Source organism: Mauremys reevesii, linkage group 11, assembly GCF_016161935.1.
Source record: "Mauremys reevesii isolate NIE-2019 linkage group 11, ASM1616193v1, whole genome shotgun sequence".
Lineage (NCBI taxonomy): Eukaryota > Metazoa > Chordata > Testudines > Geoemydidae > Mauremys > Mauremys reevesii.
This window is the reverse complement of record NC_052633.1, coordinates 43,543,881-43,567,386: the sequence shown is the minus strand read 5'-3', so window position 1 is coordinate 43,567,386 and position 23,506 is coordinate 43,543,881. Positions and strand designations below refer to the sequence as shown.

Below are 23,506 nucleotides of genomic sequence, written 5' to 3'. Positions count from 1 at the left end.
CTCTGGCACACCATCTAGTGGCCTAAAAATCATCTCTTTGTCCTTTCCAGGTCTGTGCAAAAAAGTTTTCAGGCTACGGTTAGATCCTATGAATAAATCATATGGTATTTTATAATTCAAACATTAAGGACGGGCAAACTGGTCTGGAAAACATACAAACAATTTCATTATTTGAGCATGGCACTTTACAGACATTCAAAATAAGGCCCCCATCCTAAGCAGCTTACTGTCCAAATTAAACATTATGGGTAATTACATCAGACCACAAGAGAAGAGGCTGGAAAGGAGGATCAGGACTCAGCCAACACATTCATATTCATAATTTCATTTTAGGGCACATCATAAGGCCCACTCATTTCAGCAGCCTTGTCTCTGTTATTGGGCCTCATCCTTTGTTTTGTTAGTTATTTATTTTTTAAACTAGTTAAAGCCTTTCCTAACCTTGTTTTTGTGTTAAGTGTGGGTTATTTCCTTTTAGATGATGAAGTCCCTCAACCCTAAGCTATCTTTGTGCATGCTTTAGGAGCTTTTAAAGCTCACATAATGAACAAACAAAAGTATCCAGGGATATAGTTTTTGACACACATCTAAAACCCATCATCCTCCCCCATTAAGACCACCCTATATCTAAAATCATCAACCCCCCACCCCGACCTATACACACAAACATGTACCTTGGGTGCCAAAGCCCAAATAACCCTAATTTGTAAGAAGTTCCCCGCTTGACCAGATGCATACTGAACTGGGCTCTTTGATGATGATGATGATGATGATGATGATGATGATGATGATGATGATGATGATGATGATGACGACGACGACGACGACATCATCCTTTCCATGCATCAGAAGCCTAGTAGTTTTAAATCCTGGCTGTCAACAATTTATTGACTAAAAAGCCTTCAAATAGCCACTAAGGGTCAAATATAACCATAATCTCGCTGCAACTTCTGCCATGCTTTAAAAGCAAATATCAATGCTTAAACTTTAGTAGATCCAAAATTAAAACATCCCGGAGTGTGTGTGTGTGTGTGTGTGTGTGTGTATGTATATATTTTCTCCCTCTCTCTTTCTATATATATATATATATATATATATATATATATATATACACACACACACACACACAGTTGTGTATCAGTCATAAATATATTTTATTTATTTGTTGCATTTCCTAAGCTCCAAAGAGAAACTAACAAACATGTAAACTTGGATTAAAAGTAAAATAGCCCCAAATGCTTTCAAAATTATTATTGCACTACTTCACCTCAACTTGGCATGTAGTAAAACTTGGGAAGAAAAACGGCCTAGACACATGCAGTGCGCACAGACAAACTTTCCAGAAAATAGACAAGTTTGTAAAATTACTGGAGATTAGATCTGTGACTCATTAGTATTCCCTTCATCCCCTGAGAAAGCAGTTGTACCATGATGAGTCTCAAAAAAATGCTTTAAAATTGTTGCTATCTGTAATTAGGTTCAGCACTCTCTTCACGTGATGGCACCATTATCAGCCTGCTGCAGTTCCTTTACATAATAGCCCTTGTTAAACTATTAACTTTCCTCTTTTATAAGCCAGTATGAACACTATTTATCAGGACACACATTAAAACAGCAGCCTATAATCTGTTTGCATCTACATAGTGGGTTTCATTGCCTGGAACACTTATCTTTGTGACACCCACCAAGGCTCTGCACAAGGTATGCAGAATTTTGCCTGATACATGTGCAAGCCTATACAGAAAGAACATCTTATTACTCTCATGCAAAGCCTCTGCATTAAAGGTGGTAGTTCATTTTTTCAGACAACTAAGCAAGTGAAACATTTGTCACATACTGTATTATCGGTTACCACTAATGTCTAGTCTACAATTTGGGCAGATATATCTGTGTTCAATACAAGCTGCCAGTCCATGATTACAGGCACTACCAGTTTCAAATAATTCTAGACAGTCTATTCAACAAGATCCCTCCCACCAAACTGCAATGCACATCTCTCTATAGACACCGGGGTATTATCACACACTAACATTGTATGGAGGTAACTTTGGGTCACTTTCTAGGCTCAAATGCTCTTTGCTTCCAAATCAGTTTCTTTTATTTTTTTCATTTAAAAAGCAGGTTTTGCAACTTTAAATCTGCATACCTCAACCTCAGAAACATTACTTGCTGGGTACATTACTAGACATCTTACTTCCCTTTATTAGACCAGTTGCTAATATCATTGCAGTGAACAGAATTCAAGGAGGATGGAGCTCTTGGTTTTGCAGCAGAGATTCAGAGCTCCGCAATGAAAAATGTTTTCAGCACTGTGAGCCACTTTTTGTGCAGCCCTTTCTGACAGATATAGGAAACTGTTAAATCAGTGATCTAAAAGGTTCCCAACAGCATTGCTATGAGCTCCAGAAAGATTTGAAGTGGTGGCCCAATCTAATAGGTTAGATGGATGATAAGAGTTCATATCTGGAAGGCCAGCAGGGAGGCCAAAATAAGAGAGGATCTTATACAGATGAGTTATAGGGCTGTATTACAGCAAGGCAGGAGAAGATATTTGGAAGCAATCAAATAAATATGAAAATTTAGACAAATAAATATGAAATATACATTATCTTTGTACTTTTTTTCAGAGAAAGAATATTTAAAGTATATCATTAGAAGACTAAATGACTCATCCTGAAGTTCAACATTTACTCTCTCTCAATTACTTTCAAATCCGAGGTTGAGTTTCTAGCGCTGGCAGTTGGAAGAATCCATTTAATTTGTAAACTGAGCAGAGATGGTATGAAAGCCAAGCAATGTTTCTGAGTCATCACTAGTAAGGATGCTGGAATCCAATTTTAGGCCCTGATCTTACAGTGGACAGTGTAGATGACAGATTGTTGTGCCAATCCAGAGCCCATTGCTTTCAACATGGCTCTGTGCAAATGCAGCAGTCCATCCACTCAACTGCAGGATCAGAGCTTCAGAGCACTATTTTATTGTTCAAGAAAGATCCCTAATACAATCCAATTCATTCTCCCATAGCTCTAATAATATGAATGTTTTTATTTTATTTCCATTAAGATGATATCACAACACAAACCCTTCACTAAGCAAATAATGTTTCTATGTAGTTATTTTTCTGACCTTAACTACAACCTAAAAAAGTTAAGAAAAGAAATCAGCTTACCCATCTACAAGTCCTTGCTGTAAAATAAGTCGTTGAGCTTCATCCCTAGAGATTTTATGGTGAAACCACAGTTGTGTTCTATGTATAGCTGGAAAAATTATAAAGATCGTTATAAACATTATTGCATCTCTTCTGGGGCTGTAAATTAATTCACACATACCTACACTGGATGTGGCACTTTGAGAAGTGGTAGGACTTCCATGTGTGTTGAGTCGTAAACACCCTTTTCTCTGAGTGGGAGAGAAAAAAAAAATCATGTGTCGAAGCTTTTTGTGTGAAAATAAAATTAGAAAAAATATTTTGAAAAAGTAAAGGTGTTTATACCCGCCATGCTAACCCTTCTTCAACTGCAACTGAAAGGGCTTCTGTTGGATTTTCAATAACTCTGCTTCTATGTCCTGAGAAGTCCATTGCTACCAAGGAATTTTCTGAAATGCTTCTCTGGGGGTGGGGGAAAAAAGAGGGGAATTCAGATTTGAAAAAAAAACAACAAACCTTATTTTGAAAGAACATTACATTTTGCCAGTTGTGTTTCAAATTTTTGCAAGGTTTTCTCCTCTCAACCAAGATTTGTTTCACTTTGGACAACATTTGTAGTTCTAATTCTCTTCAAGGGAGACTATCCAGCTGAACTTTAAGGTTTGGCCAGTTGGCAAGATAAATGTGGGAGGAAGGAGAAGGTAATGGCTACTTAGTATCGTAAGACTTATAATGTGTCTTGTTTTTGCATCACTGCAGCCAATAGTACCTGGTCTGAAGACGCTTAAGCTACTGAAGACTGGTTCTCACCAGCTGTAGCTAAGGTTGTGGATTTAAACTCTCTCAGCTTACTATTTATGGTTAGTTAAGATAGTTGTCATGATACTGGACACAAAAAACTTTTGCTCTGCTTACTTCAAATGATAGCCTCCATCTACCAAAAAAAGCCACAGGTATGAACTGGAGTATGTGGTCTCACCAATGCTAGAAAACTAGATCTTTACAAAATAACTGTACTCACACATGCTGAGAAGTAATTTCAACTTCCCTGAAACTCAAATACTGTTACCAAAAAAACCACACCCATTGAACCATTTCCAAAGGACTAAAAATTTCCAAGACGATTCTGTAATATTCCATCACTGATCTGTGACTCTGATACATTAAGAGAGAGGGGAAGGCCATCAAGCATGCAATTTCCTTTTCAATGGCCACACTGAATAGAGTTATTAAAGAAAACTGCAAATCATGAAAAAACAATGCAACCTTTTTGATAGCTAAATCATACATTGATGTGACTACTACAGTATAGTTGTGAAAATACAGCTTTTCCAAGGTCCCATCTAAATTTAAGAGTGGGTATATGATGGGCGTACCTACTGTTACAGCTTTTGAAAACTGCTAAACACGCACTGCTTAATATAGTTTGGTATTCACAATGCAGACCTCTTTCAAACATAACAGTGCTCCTCAACTCAATGAGCTCAGTTCCATGTGAGATGGAGTGGGGGAGGAAGCGCACATTACTACACAAGTAGGAAAGCCTATTAAACTCCACACTTCAGCATGGACTCATCTGCGTCCAATGCTGTGGACATAGTATGGCCAGCCTGAAGTTAACCATGTTTAGGTAACAATTTTTATGCTAGTGCTCAAAGAGCCTTATTTTTCTGAGACATCAGGCTGTTCTGGAATAGAGGATACCAACAACAATCTTATTTTGTCTTGTGTGGCTTTGGCACTTTCCTTTCTGTTCAAAAGCCCTTTACAACACCCCTAAAACCAGGGTGGGGGGGGGAATTGAGATCCCCTTCAGACCCTTGGAGAAAGATTCTTATTCTCTACTTTGTTTCTCCCCCATCTCTTTCCCCTCCCCCCTGCACCATACCAGGGTGGCCCGGCTTCCCCAGGGGGCAATTTAAAGGGTCTGGGGCTCCCAGCAGGGGCTGGAGCCCCAGGCCCTTTAAATTGCCACCAGAGCCCCACTGCTGGAGCCCTGGAGTAGGGCTGCTGGGCTCTGGGGGCTATTTAAAAAGTCCGGGGCTCCCGTTGCTTCTACCGCCCCAGCCCTTTAAATAGCTGCTGGAGCCCCACCGCTTCCCCAGGGCTCCTGCAGCTATTTAAAGGGCTGGGGCGGTAGAAGCAGGAGAGCCCCGGGCCCTTTAAATGGCCCCCAGAGCCCCGGGGTAGCGGGGGAGGCTCCAGCTGCCTCTGCCACCCCAGTCCTTTAAATAGCCACGGGAGCCCCATTGCTTCCCCCAGGGCTCCCTCAGCTAATTAGAGGGCTGGGGCGGTGGAAGCAGGGGAGCCCTGGGCTGCTGCTGCTGCTGCTACCCTGGTGGGGAAGGGAGGAGGAGGGGGCACTCACCATACAGGGTGGGCTGCACTCCCTGCCCGCAGCCAGCCCGTCTGCAGACAGCCCCGCACTCCCTGCCCGCAGCCAGCCCGTCTGCAGCCAGCCCCGCACTCCCTGCCCGCAGCCAGCCCCGCACTCCCTGCCCGCAGCCAGCCCCGCACTCCCTGCCCGCAGCCAGCCAGCCCCTGATGCACCCCTTGCCCTTCCCGCACCAGCCCCGCACCCCCCTGTCCTGTCTCCAGCCAACCCCTGCTGCACCCCCCCGCCTGAAGCCAGCCAGTCCCGCACTCCTGTCTCCAGCCCTGCCAACCCCTGCCAACCCCCCTGCGGCCCTGCCTGAAGCCAGCCAGCCCACCCCACACACCCCTGTCTCCAGCCAGCCCTGCACCCCTTGCCCTGCCTGCAGCCAGATCCTGCCTCCAGCCAGCCCCATGTCCACTGGTGTCCTGCAGTTCCCAGGACAGTAACCCTGCACACCTGCTTCAATGAGGGGGGCAGGGAGCAGCTGGGACCCACACATGTGCACACCCTAGGGTGACCAGACAGCAAGTGTGAAAAATCGGGATGGGGGGGTAATAGGATCCTATATAAGAAAAAGACCCCCCCCCAAAAAAATTATCAGGATTTTCCCTATAAATGGAGACATCTGGTCACCCTAGCACCACCCAAGGAGTGGCAGGGACCCACACATCTGAAACAGAGCTCATTTCTAGTTCAGGCCCATCTTTTTAAAAAAGAACTTTAGGTAGGGTTAACATACATCCGTATTTTCCCGGACATGTCAGGCTAAATTTTAAAAATTCCTCCTGGGAAAATACGGATGTATGGTAACTCTATTGGTACAAAAAACACATACTGTGGCACATCCCTTAAATCAGAACTTTTTATAGGGAACCGGTTGCTAAGAAATGAAAGGCTTTTTTTTTTTTTAAGTCATCCCTGCCGGGGCCCCACCGAAAATGTTCGAATTGGGCCCCGCACTTCCTAAAGCTGGCCCTGCCCCCCATGCCATTTAAATTCAACCAAAATTGCTAAATACTTGGGGTATGTGTGACTGTACACTAGGCTTCACAGTCTAAACTTCCAGTAGAAGTTTTTGTGGGACTGCTAAGAGGAATTGAGTAATGTTAGTTTGTACGCCTTCCCTGATTGTAAGATCTACTTCAGTGCTTTCTGTTAAACTCCCGGCTGTTATGAAAGAGCATAAAAACAGTAAATGCAAGTTCTTGTATAAAATATTCGGAGGGTCAGGTTTGCAAGGGGAAAGTAATTTAATGTTTCATGTAACTGAGTAAACATGGATTCATGGACAAGGAAGACGCAAAGTTAGCACAAGCACTTGTATCTTAGGCACTTAGGTTTATAAATTGAGCTTGGTACTAAGTACAGTAGCTCCACAGCAACCATTGGTAGGCACTGGGATATAAATAAATAGAAAAAACCCTATCCTTCTCTAATCTGAAGCAATGTGTAGAGCACAAAAGACATGCCTGTGCAGTTAAAGCTTCCTAACCAAAAATATGTACCCTTAAAATAGTCCTATTTGGTTACAACCCTAGAAAGTTTACTTTAGAACTCAGAGCAGAAGAGATTTCAATAATAGGTATTAGGAAAGCCTACTCCTATCAAAAACATTTAATTACAATTACTTCATCAGAGATCACACCTGAATAACTTCAAATCCTGGGGCCACATCCTGAGCAGAAGATCGGGCCAATGAATTACAATCTGCTTAAACTTTTACAAAAGGTGCAAACAAGGACTGGATAAAAGGCGATATTTGGATAAAAGGGGAGTTTAGAGAATGGGATCTGCATTGCTGTAACTGCTGTGAATTATGATTCAGGGATGTGAGAAATTAACTGCTTTCTGTGAGAATATTCTGCATATTCAATCTCCGTTTAATCATATATATTAATCCTTTTTCAAGAGTGCTGCTGGACTGATTGGTTTCTCTATACAAAAGTGGTGAATTGCTTAATATTCCTTAGCTCAAGCATGGTGCAAATACAGGGCTAGATTCTCCCCTGCACCAAGAGCCACTTAGCACAGAAAGAGACACAGTGGAAGTGCATGGAATCAGTAAGCGCTTCCTGACTGGCTCAACCTCCAGCTCCAATGCCAATAAGGGCAGCTGACCATTGTTCCGAAAGATTTTGGTAAGTGCTCGCACGCTTAAAGTTAAGCACACGCATAAACATTTCTAGGATCACAGACACATTTCTAGGATCACAGATTACATTGCTTCTGCCATAGGTTCCATTTTAAGTAGTTTACTTGCTCAATAAGTTATTACAGTACATACCATAGGTGATATAGTCAGAGAACTGCAGCTACCTCTACCTTGATATGGTTGCATGTAATTCTGATACAGCTGCATTCCATACTAAAACCAAAAAAATAATATACCTTATCACTATAAGTTTATTATGGGGATTTTAGTAGTACCACCTTGAAGTATTAAATAAAAATTATACAGGAGCTCCTGAATACTATACAATGAATTTCATTTAGAAAGATTTGGACTTTTATTAGCTTAATTACATTAATTTAAAAATAGAACCACCTGCACAGACAATAGGAATATATTTGTCATTATGGTTTTCTGACACTATATTTAAAGAGAATTCTCTAAGTACAAAACTGTAATGTGTAAATTTTGCTCCCTCAAAAAGACAAAACACACGAAAAGTTGGCCAGAATGAGTAAATGGCTACAGTTTTCATTTTCTTAAGAAATAACTTACATGTATGTTCAATTCTAGCCATTTATAGGCACCATATGACCCATTCTGCCTACTTTGCCACTAAAAGCAGCCTCTTCTACCACTCAAAAGTTCTTGCATGATAATCAGGGACAGCACCAGTAGCAGCAGTGCCAGCTTTTTCTATTGCACTGGAAATTCAGTGTCTATCTTCTTTATTGGGAGAAGTCAAAAAGAGCCCACAGTGTACAAAATTAAGGATTTTTATTACACTGAAACCTACAAGTAACCCTTGCTTCTCTATTTCAGAATGTAAAAGCATTTAACATAGTGAATTACTAGCAAGAAATTAACTTCACAGAAGATTTTACCTTAAGTAATCTAATTGCTGTCATCCAGCAAGTCCTACTCTGCTCATCATCTGCACAAAGCTGCTTCAGGTCTTTGGCTCCTCCTGCTTTGTTAGGCTAGAAGGCCACAGCACATTGTTTAGCATTAATGCATATCTTGTAGATAATACCTGTTGAAATAAAAGCCACTAATTCTCCTATTTTATAATAGACAGCTGAATCTTTTTTTAAAATCTTATCGAAACTTAAGTTTACCTAAGAACTGTGGCTTGCTTTAGCATATATTTATCAAAATATTAAGCCTGTACCTTAAAGCAGAATCCATAGTTTGCTGGTGTTCCAGACATCTTTTTGCCTGCCAAAGACATATACATATCACTACTGCTGAATTCACAGAAAAACTGCAGATGCCTTGGTTCCTGAAAGGAAAAGCAATATAAAACAATTAGCCCTTTTTACTTTATTATAAACCAATGAAGGAAATAATAACTAACTATATTAAAAACAGAAAAATATAAATATTTATACAGTAAATTATTTAAATGCATGATAAATCTCTCTCCTGGAAATACACTACAATCCATATTTCAAAAAAATAGATATACCTATGCTAAAAATACATCCCTATCAACCACTGAGGGTTGCATGTGCCTAGGCCCTTACCATCAATCAAGTTATGTGCTTTCCATCTATGAGTCTTATATACATCTGATCCAATCAGATTTGCATGCACCCAACCCTATTAATCAGGTTAGTTTGCACCTAGCCTCCATCAATAAGGTTTGTGCACAATGCATAAATTTTCATATATAACGTGAACAATGGCCAAAAAATGGCCCTCAATCAAAAATTTAAAATTGTTGCATAGTATCGCCTCAAGTCCTAACTTCCTAACAATCTTTGTGTTGATAGATAGTAGTTTTTGAGATATCACTCAACAATGAAAAGCAAACCTTGCAAGAAAAAAAAACAAACATTCAGGTGGAGCCTAAATCCTAACTATTAAAAATGCATGAGGAGAAACCAAAACCACACTACATAGAAAATTAAAAGGGTATAAAAACTAACCTGGTGTGAAATGTCACACCAACTTGCCACGTACTTTTAGAGAAATAGGAATTTTTACTCCATTTTAAAAACACAAACTTGACTGCATAATGTGATGATTATCTTGTCATCCAGGATTTCCTTGTGAAGATGCTGGGTGGAGGAATTGTTTGTTTTGAAGGGAGCTGCTTGTTCCTTTTTGGGGGGAGGGGGGAAGGGAAGGAGGGACGGACTGTATAGCCGTCTTAAATTGCATTCTGTGCATGTGCCCCAAGACACAATAATAGCATTCCACTTGTAAATAAAAATACCACACACATTGCTTGAGGAAGTTTACAAAAATTAAACTTGCAATTTACCTTTAAAAGGAAATTAACAGTAAGTTAGGAAAAGTATAATAAAAAGAGTAAGTTACACAGAACATCTTCAGGGAGAGAAACACTGAGCGCTTCCCCGTTTAGCCAGACAGCCTCTTTAAATACTAATAACTACACTCATCTGAAGCTCTTATCTTGTTCCAAATGGCAGCCTTTCTGATACTGTGACAGGAGAAGTTGAACTGACTGAAGATATCCAGAAAAAGGCCACTGAACATTCTACCTGCTGCAGCAGAGGAAAATGCCCAAAACTAGACAAAGCCAAAAAGCAAACTTTCAGTTTTCTGTGAGAAAAATATGTAGCACCAATTAACTGATTTCTGGAAAAGCATACATGAGCTATAAGCCATAATGCTTAATGATTCATTACATGTTAAAATGTAACTTTTGAAGTCACTTTGCAGTTTATTTTTAATTCCCTTGTTTAAAACACATCATCAGAAGCAAGAAAACATATTTTAGCAATTACTGTCCAGTCCCATTCTAAATATTAATTCCTTTCCCCAAGTTGAAACCAGTCAAGTTTCTTTTGTTTGCTTCTTTGTGTCCTCAGTTAAACGAGGACAGCTGTGGAAATACTTTGACAGCTAACACAAATCTGTGTTGTTCAGACTAACAAAATCTTTATTCTAAGTGGGTTACATAAAAGTTCTCATCTCCAAAGCACCCTGTTTAACAGAGGTGTCAATAGCTATGCTTCCATTATAGACCAAAAAAATGAACAAGTAAAGCGGGGAGGAGGTATGGATACAGAGGGTCATGATAAAAATTGAGGTGCTCTAAAAATTTTCTCCTTTCATTTGCTTAAAAATAAATAAATGCTCTGAAAGACAGGTCCAAATGGTACATTCAGGAACAACAGTTAACATTTGCTTATGTTCTCACCCTTCAGAATTCTTAACCAGTAGATCTGAAATGCAGAATTTATTTTTAAAGAGCTCTGGTGTTGCCTGACTGAAAAATGAATTTAAATTAATATATTTGGAATGAACCAGACTTGTTAGGCCAGAGTACTTAGGTTTATACAAGAAATTCTAATTTATTCTGAAGCCTTGTTCTTACATATCTTTACTGCCACCAATCACGTTTTATCCTTAGAATGAACATTTGAACAGGAAATTGGGGAGCAAGGTTTTTTCCTTTAATTACCATGGACTGAAATAAAATTAGGTTAAAACTACTGCAAATGAAAATACACGCTTGCCCTATGCTTATTGTTCTCCATCATATTTTAGTCTTACCTTTGATGCCCCTTTAGTGGAAAAATACAGGCCAGATCTTCTCAAAAGAAAGTATAATTTTTTCCATGATGATTTCTTCCCTTGCTCCTTTGCATGCAAATAACCATGAATTTCAGGATATGTGCTGGAACTTAGGAACATCTGAAACAAAATATTGCATATGTATTTCCTACCTGAAGCCAGCTTTCTCTTCTATTGACATACTATTCAACAGTTTTGCCAACATTATAGTAAAATTTTAAATGTTTAAATGGTGAAAATACACACTTCAAAAATGGAAAATTATACACATGCCTCAAAACAGTGGGACGATCTACTTACAACAGCATAAAAGACACTGAACAACTTTCTGGTAACTAAAGGAGGAGGTTAATCCTTCAAAGATCCATCAGAAATTTAGAGAAGGCAATAAATAACACTATATAAAATATAAAACCTAAGTTCTTGCACCTTGAAAGAAAGAACAGCCTTCTACAAAACTTGAAGAGTTCAGATAGATATTCATGGCAGTAGTTTGTAAGTTTAAATTAAAAATAATGCTCTAGGGTATTTTGTTTATTTTTGTTCTGTTTTTAGAACTGGTGGGTTAATGCCATATCTCCCAATTCTAACTCCTGCCAGCTGAAAAACCACCGGAAAGGAAACACGTTTATAAGAGGTAGGCACATGCCATCATTTGGGGGTGAGGGAGCATATCACCACTTATATACACAATCCCTCTCTCTCTCTCTACCACACAAAAATCCAAACATGCACACTTTGAGCAATGACTGAAAATTAAAGTACACATAAAGTGACCCTTAAAATTAAATTTCAAACCCTCAGGAGAAAAGTCTTCCTCCTAGAGAAAAAAAAATTAGCTGTATTATTTTGCAAATACGTTAGACAGAAATATTCCAAGTCCTTGACAAGGTAAAATTTTGTTATTCCCTAGGATAGTTTGCAGATATCTACACAGTATGTTACCACAATGTTCTGTGCCAATGTGACACTATAGTTTTACAAACATTGAAGCCACAGAGAAGCAAACACCATTTATTATGAGGGAATTGGCCTTTAATAGACAGATAAATGTACATATATTCCATAAAGAGCATTCCTTATTAGTTCAATGCATTGCCTTTGCTGTTTGTATAGAATTTTCTAAAGGAATATATCGTGCCTTTTGAAAATTTGACAGAATGCCCAAGAAATTTTATCAGATACTGGAACACTTCCTAATTCAACCCAAGAAACAGATTCAGCTCCAGGCCAGGGGTTCTCAGTCCATTTCCCCTCATATAAATCTCTCATCTTGGAGTCCTTTGGGGTTACTACTGTGACCCCCAGCTTCTCCTCCCACCCCAAATTTCCCCACCAGTTGCTATCTTGGCCCATCAGGGTAAGCCACTGGCAGGCCGGGACACTTTGTTTACTTACGTTTACCTCCATGCCTGCAGACAGTCGAGGTAGACAAACCGTCTCGGCCCACCAGCGGCTTATCCTGATGGCCCAGGAACCAAAGTTTTCTGACCCCAAATTATAGGGTCGGCTTATGAATGGGTCATAAAAAATTTCCATTTTTACTTATCCTTCTTGGGTGGGTCAGCTTATAAACAAACCGGCTTATGATCGAGTATATACGATATGTTCTCCTACTAACATAGTAATTTGTCTGATACACAATAACCATGATCCTGCAAAGTCTTAAGCAGACATGTAGCTTTATGCACTCTGCAGCAAATTGTGCATCAGAAACTCATGTTCTGAAGCAATATTACATTTATTCTGTCATGCAATACCCTTCATTCCCACATCTTTACACCCTCACAAACACACACAACAATAAATATTGAAATAAAATTATTGTTTTCTATGATGGTTATTTCAGGATGTGGTTTTTTTGTGGCAATCTCCACACCATGGGCCTGGACTATGCACAATGTTTTCTAGGCAGTCAGGTCAGAACCACCTTCCCCTCCTGTGTGGAAAGGAAGGGAGGGCTAGGGCAGCATTTAAAGGCCTCCTCCGGGCTTCCCGCCATGGTAGGGAGCCCAGAGGAGCCCTTTAAATCCCGCCTGCAGCTTTGGCAGCTGGGCTGGGGCTGGCATTTAAAGGGCCCGGAGCTCCACGGTGGCTGGAGCATCGGGCCCTTTAGTTCGCCCCAGGGGCTACCAGCCACATCTGCAGCTGGGAGCCCCCTGAGTGATTTAAAGGCCCTGGGTCCTTTAAGTCTTGAGGCCACTCCTCTTCCGCTTGAGGCCACGCCCCCCAGACTCCAGCCCTACAGCGTAAAGCGTAAAACTGAAATCGCACATGTTAAATGCGCATAAGTTGCGACAGACCTGTATGTGCACATTTAGCATATAAGTTGTGGGGATATTTTGGAAAGGTCTTTGAAAATTACTAATTGAAAAAAAACATTTTGGGCTTAGGCAGAGCTGGTAGCACAGTAAACAGGTGACGTTGCCTAACGTTCAGTTGCTTCAAACTTTGCCAAACTTTACCTATCCATGCTGAAATTTTCCATGCTGGGCATCTGCCTCAGGGGGAATATTTTTGGAACATTTCTGCAAAAGTAGTTCATCAATTTCGCCGTACAAGGTTATGGAAAAATATATTGGTTTGCCCATCTTAAAACCATTTCACCATGTTTGTTGCAAAGTTATAATGCCTTCATTCTTTGGAGCAAGGAAGTGAAATTTGGCAGGAAGTCACCTCTGCTGTTGCCATGGAAAACCAGCCCAGATTTGGCCAGGTTATAACAGAGTTGGGTGGAAAGAAGTTTTCCCATTCTGCATTGAGGCAAAACCAAACCCTATCAAAAATGTTTATGAAAAACCAGAAAGACACCCCAAAAAGCTAACATTCTGGTGAACAGTGACATGGGATGTGAAAGTTGCTGCTCTGGCTGATTCAGACTTGAACCTGGGTCTCCTACATTCCAGGTGAGTATCCTATCCACTTGGCTTTTAGCTAATCATCTCTCTCCCCATCCCCTGAGAAACTTTTCCACAAAAAGTTTAGCTTCTGACAAAGTAGAATTTTCTGAAAACAAATGTTTTGTCAAATAACTCCCAGCTACCTCCGTTTATAAACCTTCGAGAGGGGCCGGGGGGAAACAGCTCACACATGCTCAGTAGAGACTTGACAAGTGAACTTTCCAGATTCCATCTGAACTGGGCATGCTCCAGCCCCAAGTTGCAGAGGGGTAAGCAGGATTGTCCCTGTAATTGCCACTCCTGGATGCTGCAGCACCAAGCATCAGAACTGAGACCAGGGAGACTGACACTCAATGCTCCCCCTGCTGGTGCCCAGGCAGTATGGAAGCCTGTCTGGAGTGCAGAGAGGACAGAAGGCAGTGGGGAGGGCAGTGAAGAAAGTAGATTGGGACAAGGAAGTGAGGTGGGTTGAGAAGAGACTGGGAGTGGAAGGTCTGTGGAAGTTTGGGCCTGGATGTGCAAGGAGACTGGAGGTAGGAGCCAGGGCGGGGGAGACTAAGATCAAATGAGGAGCAAGACGTAGTGGGGACAGACTGGGGCAAAGAACCTAGGAGGGAGACTGGGAATGAAAGCCAAGATGGGGGATAAAGGAGACTAAGACTCTGTTGAGGAGCCCAGAGCAGGAGATGGGGACTGGAGTGAGGAGCACAGAGGAGTGAGAAATAGGAATGAGACAAGGAGCTGGGGTGATAAGGGGGGGGGGGAAGAGGACAGGGCAAAAGGGGTCAGGTTTGAGGGGAGATTCCTCAAGATTCCTGAGTCTCAACATTTCTCTATTGTCAGCAAATAGCTGTGAAACCCTCTGGCAAAGTGTATGTTTCATCCTGCTCTAGTGGCTAGCCCACAAAGGATGACTGCTTACTGTTGGAATCAGTAACTTCATTAGCTCTACTAGCGAAGGCCTGTGACGTGGATCTAAAGGCTCAAACCCTGCTGATGTCCCATGTGGCTATTCCCATAGGATTAATTTTCTGTTTTTCAGTTTGTTTTTTAGAACCTCAGAAATTACACACACAAAACTACATTAAAGAGAACATTAAGGTTGAAAAGTCAAGTACTCAAAAGTTAAGACATGCCAGAATTGAGTGCTTTGCAGCCTTCATGCTCTTTTAACATCATTTTTGTGTATATACTTCACACAAAAACTATTTTAATTGTCTAGAAAGGAAATGTGCCCTGTTCTTTAACATATATTCTACATTTAGATAAAAATACTTTGTTTAATTGCTTGTAAAAAATGGCTTGTACATATGCTGTCTACACGTGTTTTCTAATGTATTTGCATTCTGCTGAAAAGGCAATAAGAAAGAAGCAGCTAAATTAGTCAATAGAAGATTTGCACTCTGAACTCAAAGTACACCTATAGAACCTGAATATCAATTGCATCTATTGAAGAATTGGACTTGGGGAGAATAGAGCTACCCTTAAAGAAAAAGTTGAAAAGCATAATCATCAGGATAATTTTACATACTAAGAATTGTGAAATTGTTACTCTCAAAGTACAAAAATAATTAACAATATTCTTCAGAGTGAAAAAAATTAATCCTGGTCCCACAAAACACTGCAGCCAAAAGTTTTGAATAGTACAAGAACAGAGAAGTGTTATTCATATAAGTAAAAGATGAACTCTTCGCCCCTATCAAAGTCAATAGCAAAACTGTCATTTACTTCAATGGGATTAGGATTTCACCCATTATCCAAATTAGCTCAAATGGGGCCTAATCCTATTCACATGATTAACTCAACGGGAGTATTTGTAAGAACTAACAACATGAGATTTTATCCATATATTGTTACTGAAAAGGTTGGGGGGGGGGGTTACCATAGTAAACTATGGTGCAAGCTACTGAATAGGTTTTACAAGTGGAAAAAAAATCTGATTTAAAATTACATTTGAAGACATCATCTTCACATTTAATTACCAGAAATAGGTGAACTATAAATGAATCCATTCATACTATGAGATCTATAATTTCTCAAAGAAACAGATAAAAATGAAATATCAGAATATTCTATTAATATTACCGTGAAGGCCTCAGGTTTAAAATCCATTTGCTCCATTAATTTTTTATGTTTAAAATTGATCACATTCATGAAAACCCAGAACGTGAGCTATGCTCACTGATTCCACACTCAATGCCCAAGAAACGTATGCACAAATACTGTGCCTCCCTAAAGTAGACTATGACACATCCATGTACCATCTATGCATCGCACTCCCTTCACCACCTTCTTTAGGCTTAAGTCTTGTTGGCGGCAGGGATTAAACCTCTCACTCTTTGGGAAGCACTACCAGAAACAATTTTTACAAATCAATGCACATCTGATAGCTAAGCACCAGAATATGCCTCCAAGGGAGGCTCTGGAACTCCTGTCACTGGAGGTTTTTAAGAACAGATTGGAAAAACACCTGTCAGAGATAGTCTAGATATACTTGGTCCTGCCTCTGTGCAGGTGGTGGGATTAGATGACCTCTTGAGGTCCCCTTCACCCCTACATTTCTATGACTAATAGAGAATAACTAAGGAAAACAAATCAGTACATTTTTAGGTATTTTAGCTCTGAGTTAAAAGGAAGGAGCCAAAATTCTTGCCTTATAACAAAAGGCAAGAAAAATGTTTATCACATAGCTGGAGAATTTTTTACTTGCACATAGCTCAACCCACAGAAAACTATAAGAGAATTTCAAAACTGGGTTGTTAAAACTAACATCTCTCTTGATACTTGACCAAGCATGTCACAGATAATAATGCAAGCCCATTAACTTGTCTTAATGAAAGTTTCCAAGGAAAGAGTGTCATAGTGTAAATGATCTACTGAATGGCTTTTGCTGAAATGTGCATGATGGCTTTGTAATTCACAAAGGTGTTCTGTACTTAATGTCTAGCAAGTCCTATTGAACCAAACATAAATAATCAGACAATACAATGTAAAAAAAAAATAGTAACATGAAATACAGGTTTACCCAGTTTTGACTGATTTACAAACTAACCTGTAATCTCATATTTGGAATAAAACTGACCCCATGCAGAAGGCCAGCATACAAACTATTCACTGTCTAAACACTATTTTTGAGGACTTAAGTGACTTAATGGTACATAGGCCTTAAACTTACTCTGCACACAGGTATTTAGTAGATATCATTTAGTTTACAAAAATAAGTCAAATATTTCTTTCAAACTATCAGATCACTTTTGAGATAAAGAGATGCTAAATTCTATTAGCACAGAGGCAAACATTTTGAAACATAGGTGCCTAAAGTTAGACTTTGAAATCCATATTTAGGCAGCAAAAGAAAAATGGCCTGATTTTTAAAGGTTGTAACACTTATAATTTGTTAACAAACTCCTTGTTTTCTTTTGCATATACCACTTTCAAACAGTTGAGGACTGTTGAATTCCCATCCTTTTAGACAGGCTACACTACTTTAATCTTTCAATCATTTCTTGTAAGTTAGTCCACCCAACTGATCCTAACCATTTTTTGCTGCATTTTGTTCTTTTCTGAACTCCCTCCAACTGGTCAATATCTTTATGGCAATGAATTCCCCAAAACTGAATCATTCCAGGTGCAGTTATATCAGTGGGGGAATATTATCTTTATGTTTCATGACAAGCCATCTCTCTAGTCCAATAGGTCACTACAATTCTGTCAGTGACAAAATACTATGTACACACAAACTAGACACCTGAAATTGAGATATTCTGCTGTGAATTGGTTTATCTTAATGCAAATACTGCATACCTGTAATATCTGCGTGTGGCCTATCACTCCACTGGTCTCGCTTGACAACGACACCATATGCTCTGGAAAATAATTCTGTTACAATAGAACGTATTATTAAAATTTCTGTAAATGTGAATACAAAAACCTTCCGTTTTCTCTTAGACATATAAACAGATCCACCACCCAACTGCACAGAGCAAAAAGACGGTGAGATTTCCCCACTCTCAAATCATTTAGGAAAGGGGGGGCATTAAAATAGCCTCAAAATTGTGGTATCTTGTAGATTCACCTGCTGAGTTTATGAGAGCAAACTTCAAAGTTTTTTTTATTTGTTTGTTTTTAAGATTTCAATGCAGGGACAAGGGTCTGCTAAGTCAAGTCAGACTGCAGGAAGGCCCATACTTAGGGTATGTCTATACTACAAAAACCTGTGCCAGTGGGTCTCAGAGCCTGGGTCAACTGACTCGGCTCACACTATGGGGCTAAAGCAGCAGTATAGACGTTCCTATTTGTGCGGGTTTCAAACCCTGGACTCCAGCCCAAGTCTCATGAGCCGAGTCTGTTGACTCAGGCTCATACTCGCTGCCAGGTTGTGGTTTGTTATTTTTGTTTTTTGTTTATTTTTGTTTGTTTTTTCCCAGCGTAGATGTAACCTCAGATTGTCAGGTACTCATTCTCCCTCCCCTTCATGCTGCATAGGCCGGCCCTAGGCATCAATATATTACTATCTAGGAAGAGGGAAAATGCATTTTAAAAGGGACATTTTGTTGAATTTGATATGGTATCCCAGTGGAAGGAGGAAATAAAGTGGGATACACTGTCAAAAAAATTTACTTAAATCATATTGAAACAAAATGTTGGGTGATATATTTTATGCTATCTTTTACTAATGCAGAAAAAATCCTCTCTGATTTACTGTGAATGCTATCTTTATTCTGTATGATATTAATATGGATCAAATGGTGGAAACTTTCCAAAATAAAATAAAAGCTATTATAGGCCAGAGCTGGTGTAAGTCAGCATAGCTCCGCCGACTGAACTGTAGCTATGCAGGTTTACATCAGTTGAGGATTTGGCCCCAGATATAAAATTATAGTCTTTTATAATAGCTGGACAATTCCCAAATTAAACCCTTCAAAGCATGTAAAGTAGCTGGTCACCAGAGACTTTCATTCCAAATGATCGCGTGTATTATTTTAGGATTAATTAAGAGTTAAGTGTTTTTGATAGTGTTCTAAATTCCACCTCCTCTTGGGATCATACCTTTCTTGTTGGGCCCTGATTGGTTAGCTAGTTGGGCCCTGATTGGTTAGTCTATATTGCCCACCAAGGCTGGTTGACTATGGTCATGCAATATAAAGTAATTTCCATGGACCACTATAATATCTGACCCCCCCCAATTAATTAATTTAGCAACATCTCTGAGATGTAGTTATCCCCATTCAGAAATAAGGAACTGAGGGAGAGAGTGATTAAGTGATTTGCTCAAGATAATACATGCAGAGCAAGGAACAGAACCCAAACTCTTGGGTCCCTAAAAGGTATGTCTGCACCACAGCTGGAAGGTGTAAATTCCAGCTTGAGGAGACATACCCACATTAGCTCTGATCAAGCTAGTGTGGTAAACTAGAGTGTAGTCACAGTGGGGAACAGGGTGATGAGGCGTAGCGGGGGAGCTGCCATAAGTACGACCTTGTTGGAGACCATAGATTTGTACTCTGGCAGCTAGCCCTTCCTAGAGCTCACGCTGTGGCGACTACACTGCTATTTTTAGCACACTAGTGCAATTGGAGCTAATGCAGGCATGTCTCCTTCCAGCTCTGGCATAGACATAGATTTAAGATCATTCTTCCTTTCCTTTTAACAGGTCACAGGTAGATTTCATTTTACGGCTCACTCTAAGTCCTCCTGCATTTCTGGCATTCCCCTGCATCACTATGCCACATGGCTTCAGATGTCAGGGCAGCAGTAGCAGCTGCCCAAACAGTGCTTTTAAGAAGACAGACTTACCACTGGGTGTTTAAAAAACTCATATTTGGCATAGTTTTTTCTAAAATACAGTCTATTTTCTTCTTCGATTCCCCAGTTTGACTGAACTTCAATTACCAATTCGTGGTCTTCTATAATTCTTTCTGTAAAACAAAGAAAAATACTTAGCCTTGCACACAAGCCCACCATCGTGGTAAACCCATGAGAATTTAGGCTCAGACACAAATGAAGAGTTATGTTCAACCCAACATGAACACCTTCAATTCATCAAGTCTGTTTCACATTTTGTCACCAAAGTCAGTATTCTATACAGTGCTCTTTTATACGCCAACTCTGCTCATGAAACATGAATGTCTGCAGTAGGTGAGGAAGCAAATTTCCTCCTCCTTTTCCTCAAACACCAATAAGGTTTTAAAATCTCTCACATAAATGCAAAATGAGGTATTGCCTCTTCCAAAGCCAACCTATTACATACTTTAACGTTTTTACAAAGCTTGGAATAGAGAGATGGTGATTTTGGCAGCTAGACTTCTTAGTTGTATAACTTCCTTCTTTGAGAAATTAGAGACTTGGAGCCAAAATTAATTAAGGGGAATGGTTAATTACAAAAACACCCAACATTCATTCATAAAGCGTTTTTTCACATTGGAAGAGTTCATCCTGAATTACTCAAGAGCTGGCAAAGATATTAGAAGTGATCCCATTTGTATAGAGGTGAGCTCATTAGCTAGGTTGGATGCCAGACATTTAGATCTGCAAAGCCATGTGGGGAATTTGAACCTTTTGAAAACCAGTTCTGATTGCTAATTAACTTTACAGTAATTGGGGATTTAGAAAAATCTAAACAAAATGGCAAAGGACTTATGTAAATGGATAATAAATAACCAATCAATCCACCTATGTCTGCTCCAGAGTTTTCTAAAGATTTTCCGAATACTGTTGCATCTCCCCTGCAAGCTGTTTTTATCTTTTTTGACAGTTTCCTGCAATGTAAAAAAATACTAAACTACATTTGTATGAAATGAAATATGGTTTTGAATTTAAGGCCCCAAACCTTCAAAGAGTTATGCATGTGCTTAACTACAAACTCTAGGAGCACTATCATTGATTTCAATGAGACTACTTAGAGTGTGTAAAGGTAAGCCCATGCATAACCCTTTGCAGGATTGTGACTAAATTTATTTCTGTACATTGGATATCACATTTAAAAAAACCAAACAACTCATGTAACATTCATGCTACAAAGAAAAAGTGCACAGGAAAAAGTTTGGTGGGCAATTTTCATTTTGCTGACAGCATGAACCAATGAGGAAACAAGTTATTTTAAATGTAAGTGGGGAATATTTTTTCTGGGACTTTATTGAATTGTACTTAAAGGGTCACTGTCAATTTCAAATCTAATTAGTTCCAACAAATCAACAATTTAAAATAGTTTCAACTACTGTTCTGGGTCCCCCTGCCAATTATACAATTTTACACAACAATCTTATTTTTATTTCTCCCCCACCCAACCCCCAAGTATTGCCAAAATGCAAGAGCACCAAAAAAAAAATCATAGTCAAGCTCTAAAAATACATGAGAGAGAGAGAGAGACACACACACACACACACACACGGACGGGGTTCTATGTATTTTCCTTCTAGTTTTTCAGCCTTTAAAGGTACAGCCAGTTCATGTTCTCACGCTTTATTCCATAATCACGAGGGCTTTAAGCTTAATTTTAAATTACTGAAACTCTTACATAGTCACTTTAGCCCAGGAGCTGGGGCTTTAAGAAACACCACATATCTCAAGACTTGTGATAAAATTGTGAGCTCACAACACTACTTTCCAGGACTGTGTGAACAGAATGATTGTAATGCAGCAAAACACAAAATGTTCATTAAATTCTTGAAATACATTGGGGACAAATGTTTGTTTCAGAAGGTGGAGGAAGTAACTGGGGAAAACTGCCATTTTAGACGTTATTCTGACTAATAGCATTGTGAATCTGAAGTTGAAGGTAATCTGGGTGAAAGTGATCATGAAATGATGATTATGTGACCCTAAGAAAAAGGAGCAAGAGCAGCAAAATAAGGACAATGGCCTTCAAAAAAGCAGACTTTACCAAACTCAAAGAAGTGGTTGGTAATGGTCCATGGGCATAGGCGCCGACTTATATGGGGCTCTGGGGCTTTAGCCCCATGAATAAATCCCAAGCAGGGGCTCTGGCTGCTGCTGCAGCAGGAGAAGCAGAGCCCTTGCTGCAGGCAGCCCAGAGCCCTCTGTTCCCGGCCCGCGGTTGGATGCGCTCCCGCGGGGCAGGCAGCCCAGCCCTCCTGATTGGTCTCAGCTCCCCGGTCAGGCAGCCCAGAGCCCTTCCTTCCCCTGGCCCAGAGCCCTTTAAATCCCCGCTGCTGCTGAGATTTAGGCTGTTCTCCCCCCCCGGCCCCCCAGCCCAGGCCCTTTAAATCCAGCCGGGCTGAGGATTTAGGAGGGTGGGCTCCGCCCCCAGCCCAGCAGCAGCCCCCCCCAGACTCCAGCGGGGGCCTCTGTCTGCTGATTGCCTCCCCCCCCCCCCCCCCTGCCCCCCCCCCCCCCTCCCCCCCCCCCCTCCCCACTGGTGCCCCCTCCCCAGACCCCCCCCCCCCCCCCCCCCCCCCCCGCCTCCCCCCCTATCCCCCCCTCCCCTTCTCTCCCCCTCTCCCCTCCCCCAACCCCCCCCCCTCCCCCCCCCCCCCCCCCCCTCCCTTCCCCCCCCTACCTGTCCTCCTCCCCCCCAACTGCCTCCTGACCCACCTCCACTGCCCCCACCCTGTCCCCCCCCTCTTCCTCCCCCCCCCCTCCCCCCCCCCCCCCCCTGCCCCCTCCCTGCCCCCCCCCTCCCTCCTTCTCCCTCCCCCCCAACCCCAAACTGCCCTCAAACGCCACTCCCTGCCCCTATCTCTCTCCCCATGCAGCTCCAGACAGTTGCCCCCCAGAGCCCACTCCTCTCCCCAGCTCAGCTCCCCACATAGCACCTCCTCCCTCCAGACCCCAAAGTGGTTTGGGCAGCTTTTACTTCATTTCTCCCAAGCCCTGCAAGGTGCCAACTGAAGGTGTTGGAGAACAGAGAGACAGGTGGCCTCCTAATGCCTGGAAAAGAGACAAAGGCCGGAGAGGAGAGAGTCAGTGCTGCTGTTGGACTTCTGGAAGTGCCTTGTGTGTGAAATGATATGATGATGCTGGAACATCTCCATACAAAGCCAGTCAGGACTTACTGTCTCCAGGGCAAGAGCTTGCCCTTCCACGCCATGCACTTTCCAAAAAGAGTCTGCCCAGGCTGGTCCTGGGGCAACCAGAGATGCTGCACCCCAACTCTGCAGTCAGAGATGACTCTCAGCCAGACAGTAAAAACAGAAGGTTTATTAGATGACGGGAACAACAGCAAACAGAGCTTGTTGGTACACAGAAAAAAGACCCTCTGTCAGGTCCATCTTCCAGAACCAAGTTCTGGGTCTCTCCCAATTTCCCCAGCCAAACCAACTGACTCTCCCTCTCTCTGTCTCTCTTCTCTCTTGGAGGGGGGGGCCACCCTTCTGTGTCCCCCCAACACCTTCAGTTGGCAT

At 41.1% G+C, this 23,506-nt stretch overlaps 1 protein-coding gene across 15 annotated transcripts in view; it reads right to left on the bottom strand.

Moving 5' to 3' along the window:
• Positions 1 to 23,506, bottom strand: part of GRB14 (growth factor receptor bound protein 14) — a 132,454-nt gene that overhangs the window by 8,352 nt on the left and 100,596 nt on the right. For 6 of the 15 annotated variants that reach the window (XR_005586270.1, XM_039495170.1, XM_039495165.1 and 3 more), the window contains 9 exons: positions 19,941 to 20,062; positions 17,949 to 18,023; positions 11,224 to 11,364; positions 10,098 to 10,233; positions 8,867 to 8,913; positions 8,580 to 8,675; positions 7,810 to 7,890; positions 3,494 to 3,610; positions 3,170 to 3,399 (listed from right to left, as the gene is read on the bottom strand). Coding sequence is in view for 11 of the 15 variants with exons in the window: in XM_039495170.1 (XP_039351104.1) it covers positions 3,170 to 3,399; positions 3,494 to 3,610; positions 7,810 to 7,890; positions 8,580 to 8,675; positions 8,867 to 8,913; positions 10,098 to 10,233; positions 11,224 to 11,364; positions 17,949 to 18,023; positions 19,941 to 20,062 (1,045 nt within the window). In the remaining 4 variants the exon portion in view is untranslated. Of the gene's footprint in view, positions 1 to 3,169; positions 3,400 to 3,493; positions 3,611 to 7,809; positions 7,891 to 8,579; positions 8,676 to 8,866; positions 8,978 to 10,097; positions 10,234 to 11,223; positions 11,365 to 17,948; positions 18,024 to 19,940; positions 20,063 to 23,506 lie in introns of all 15 variants that reach the window. The other 9 variants (XR_005586272.1, XR_005586273.1, XR_005586271.1 and 6 more) reach the window with 6 other exon arrangements.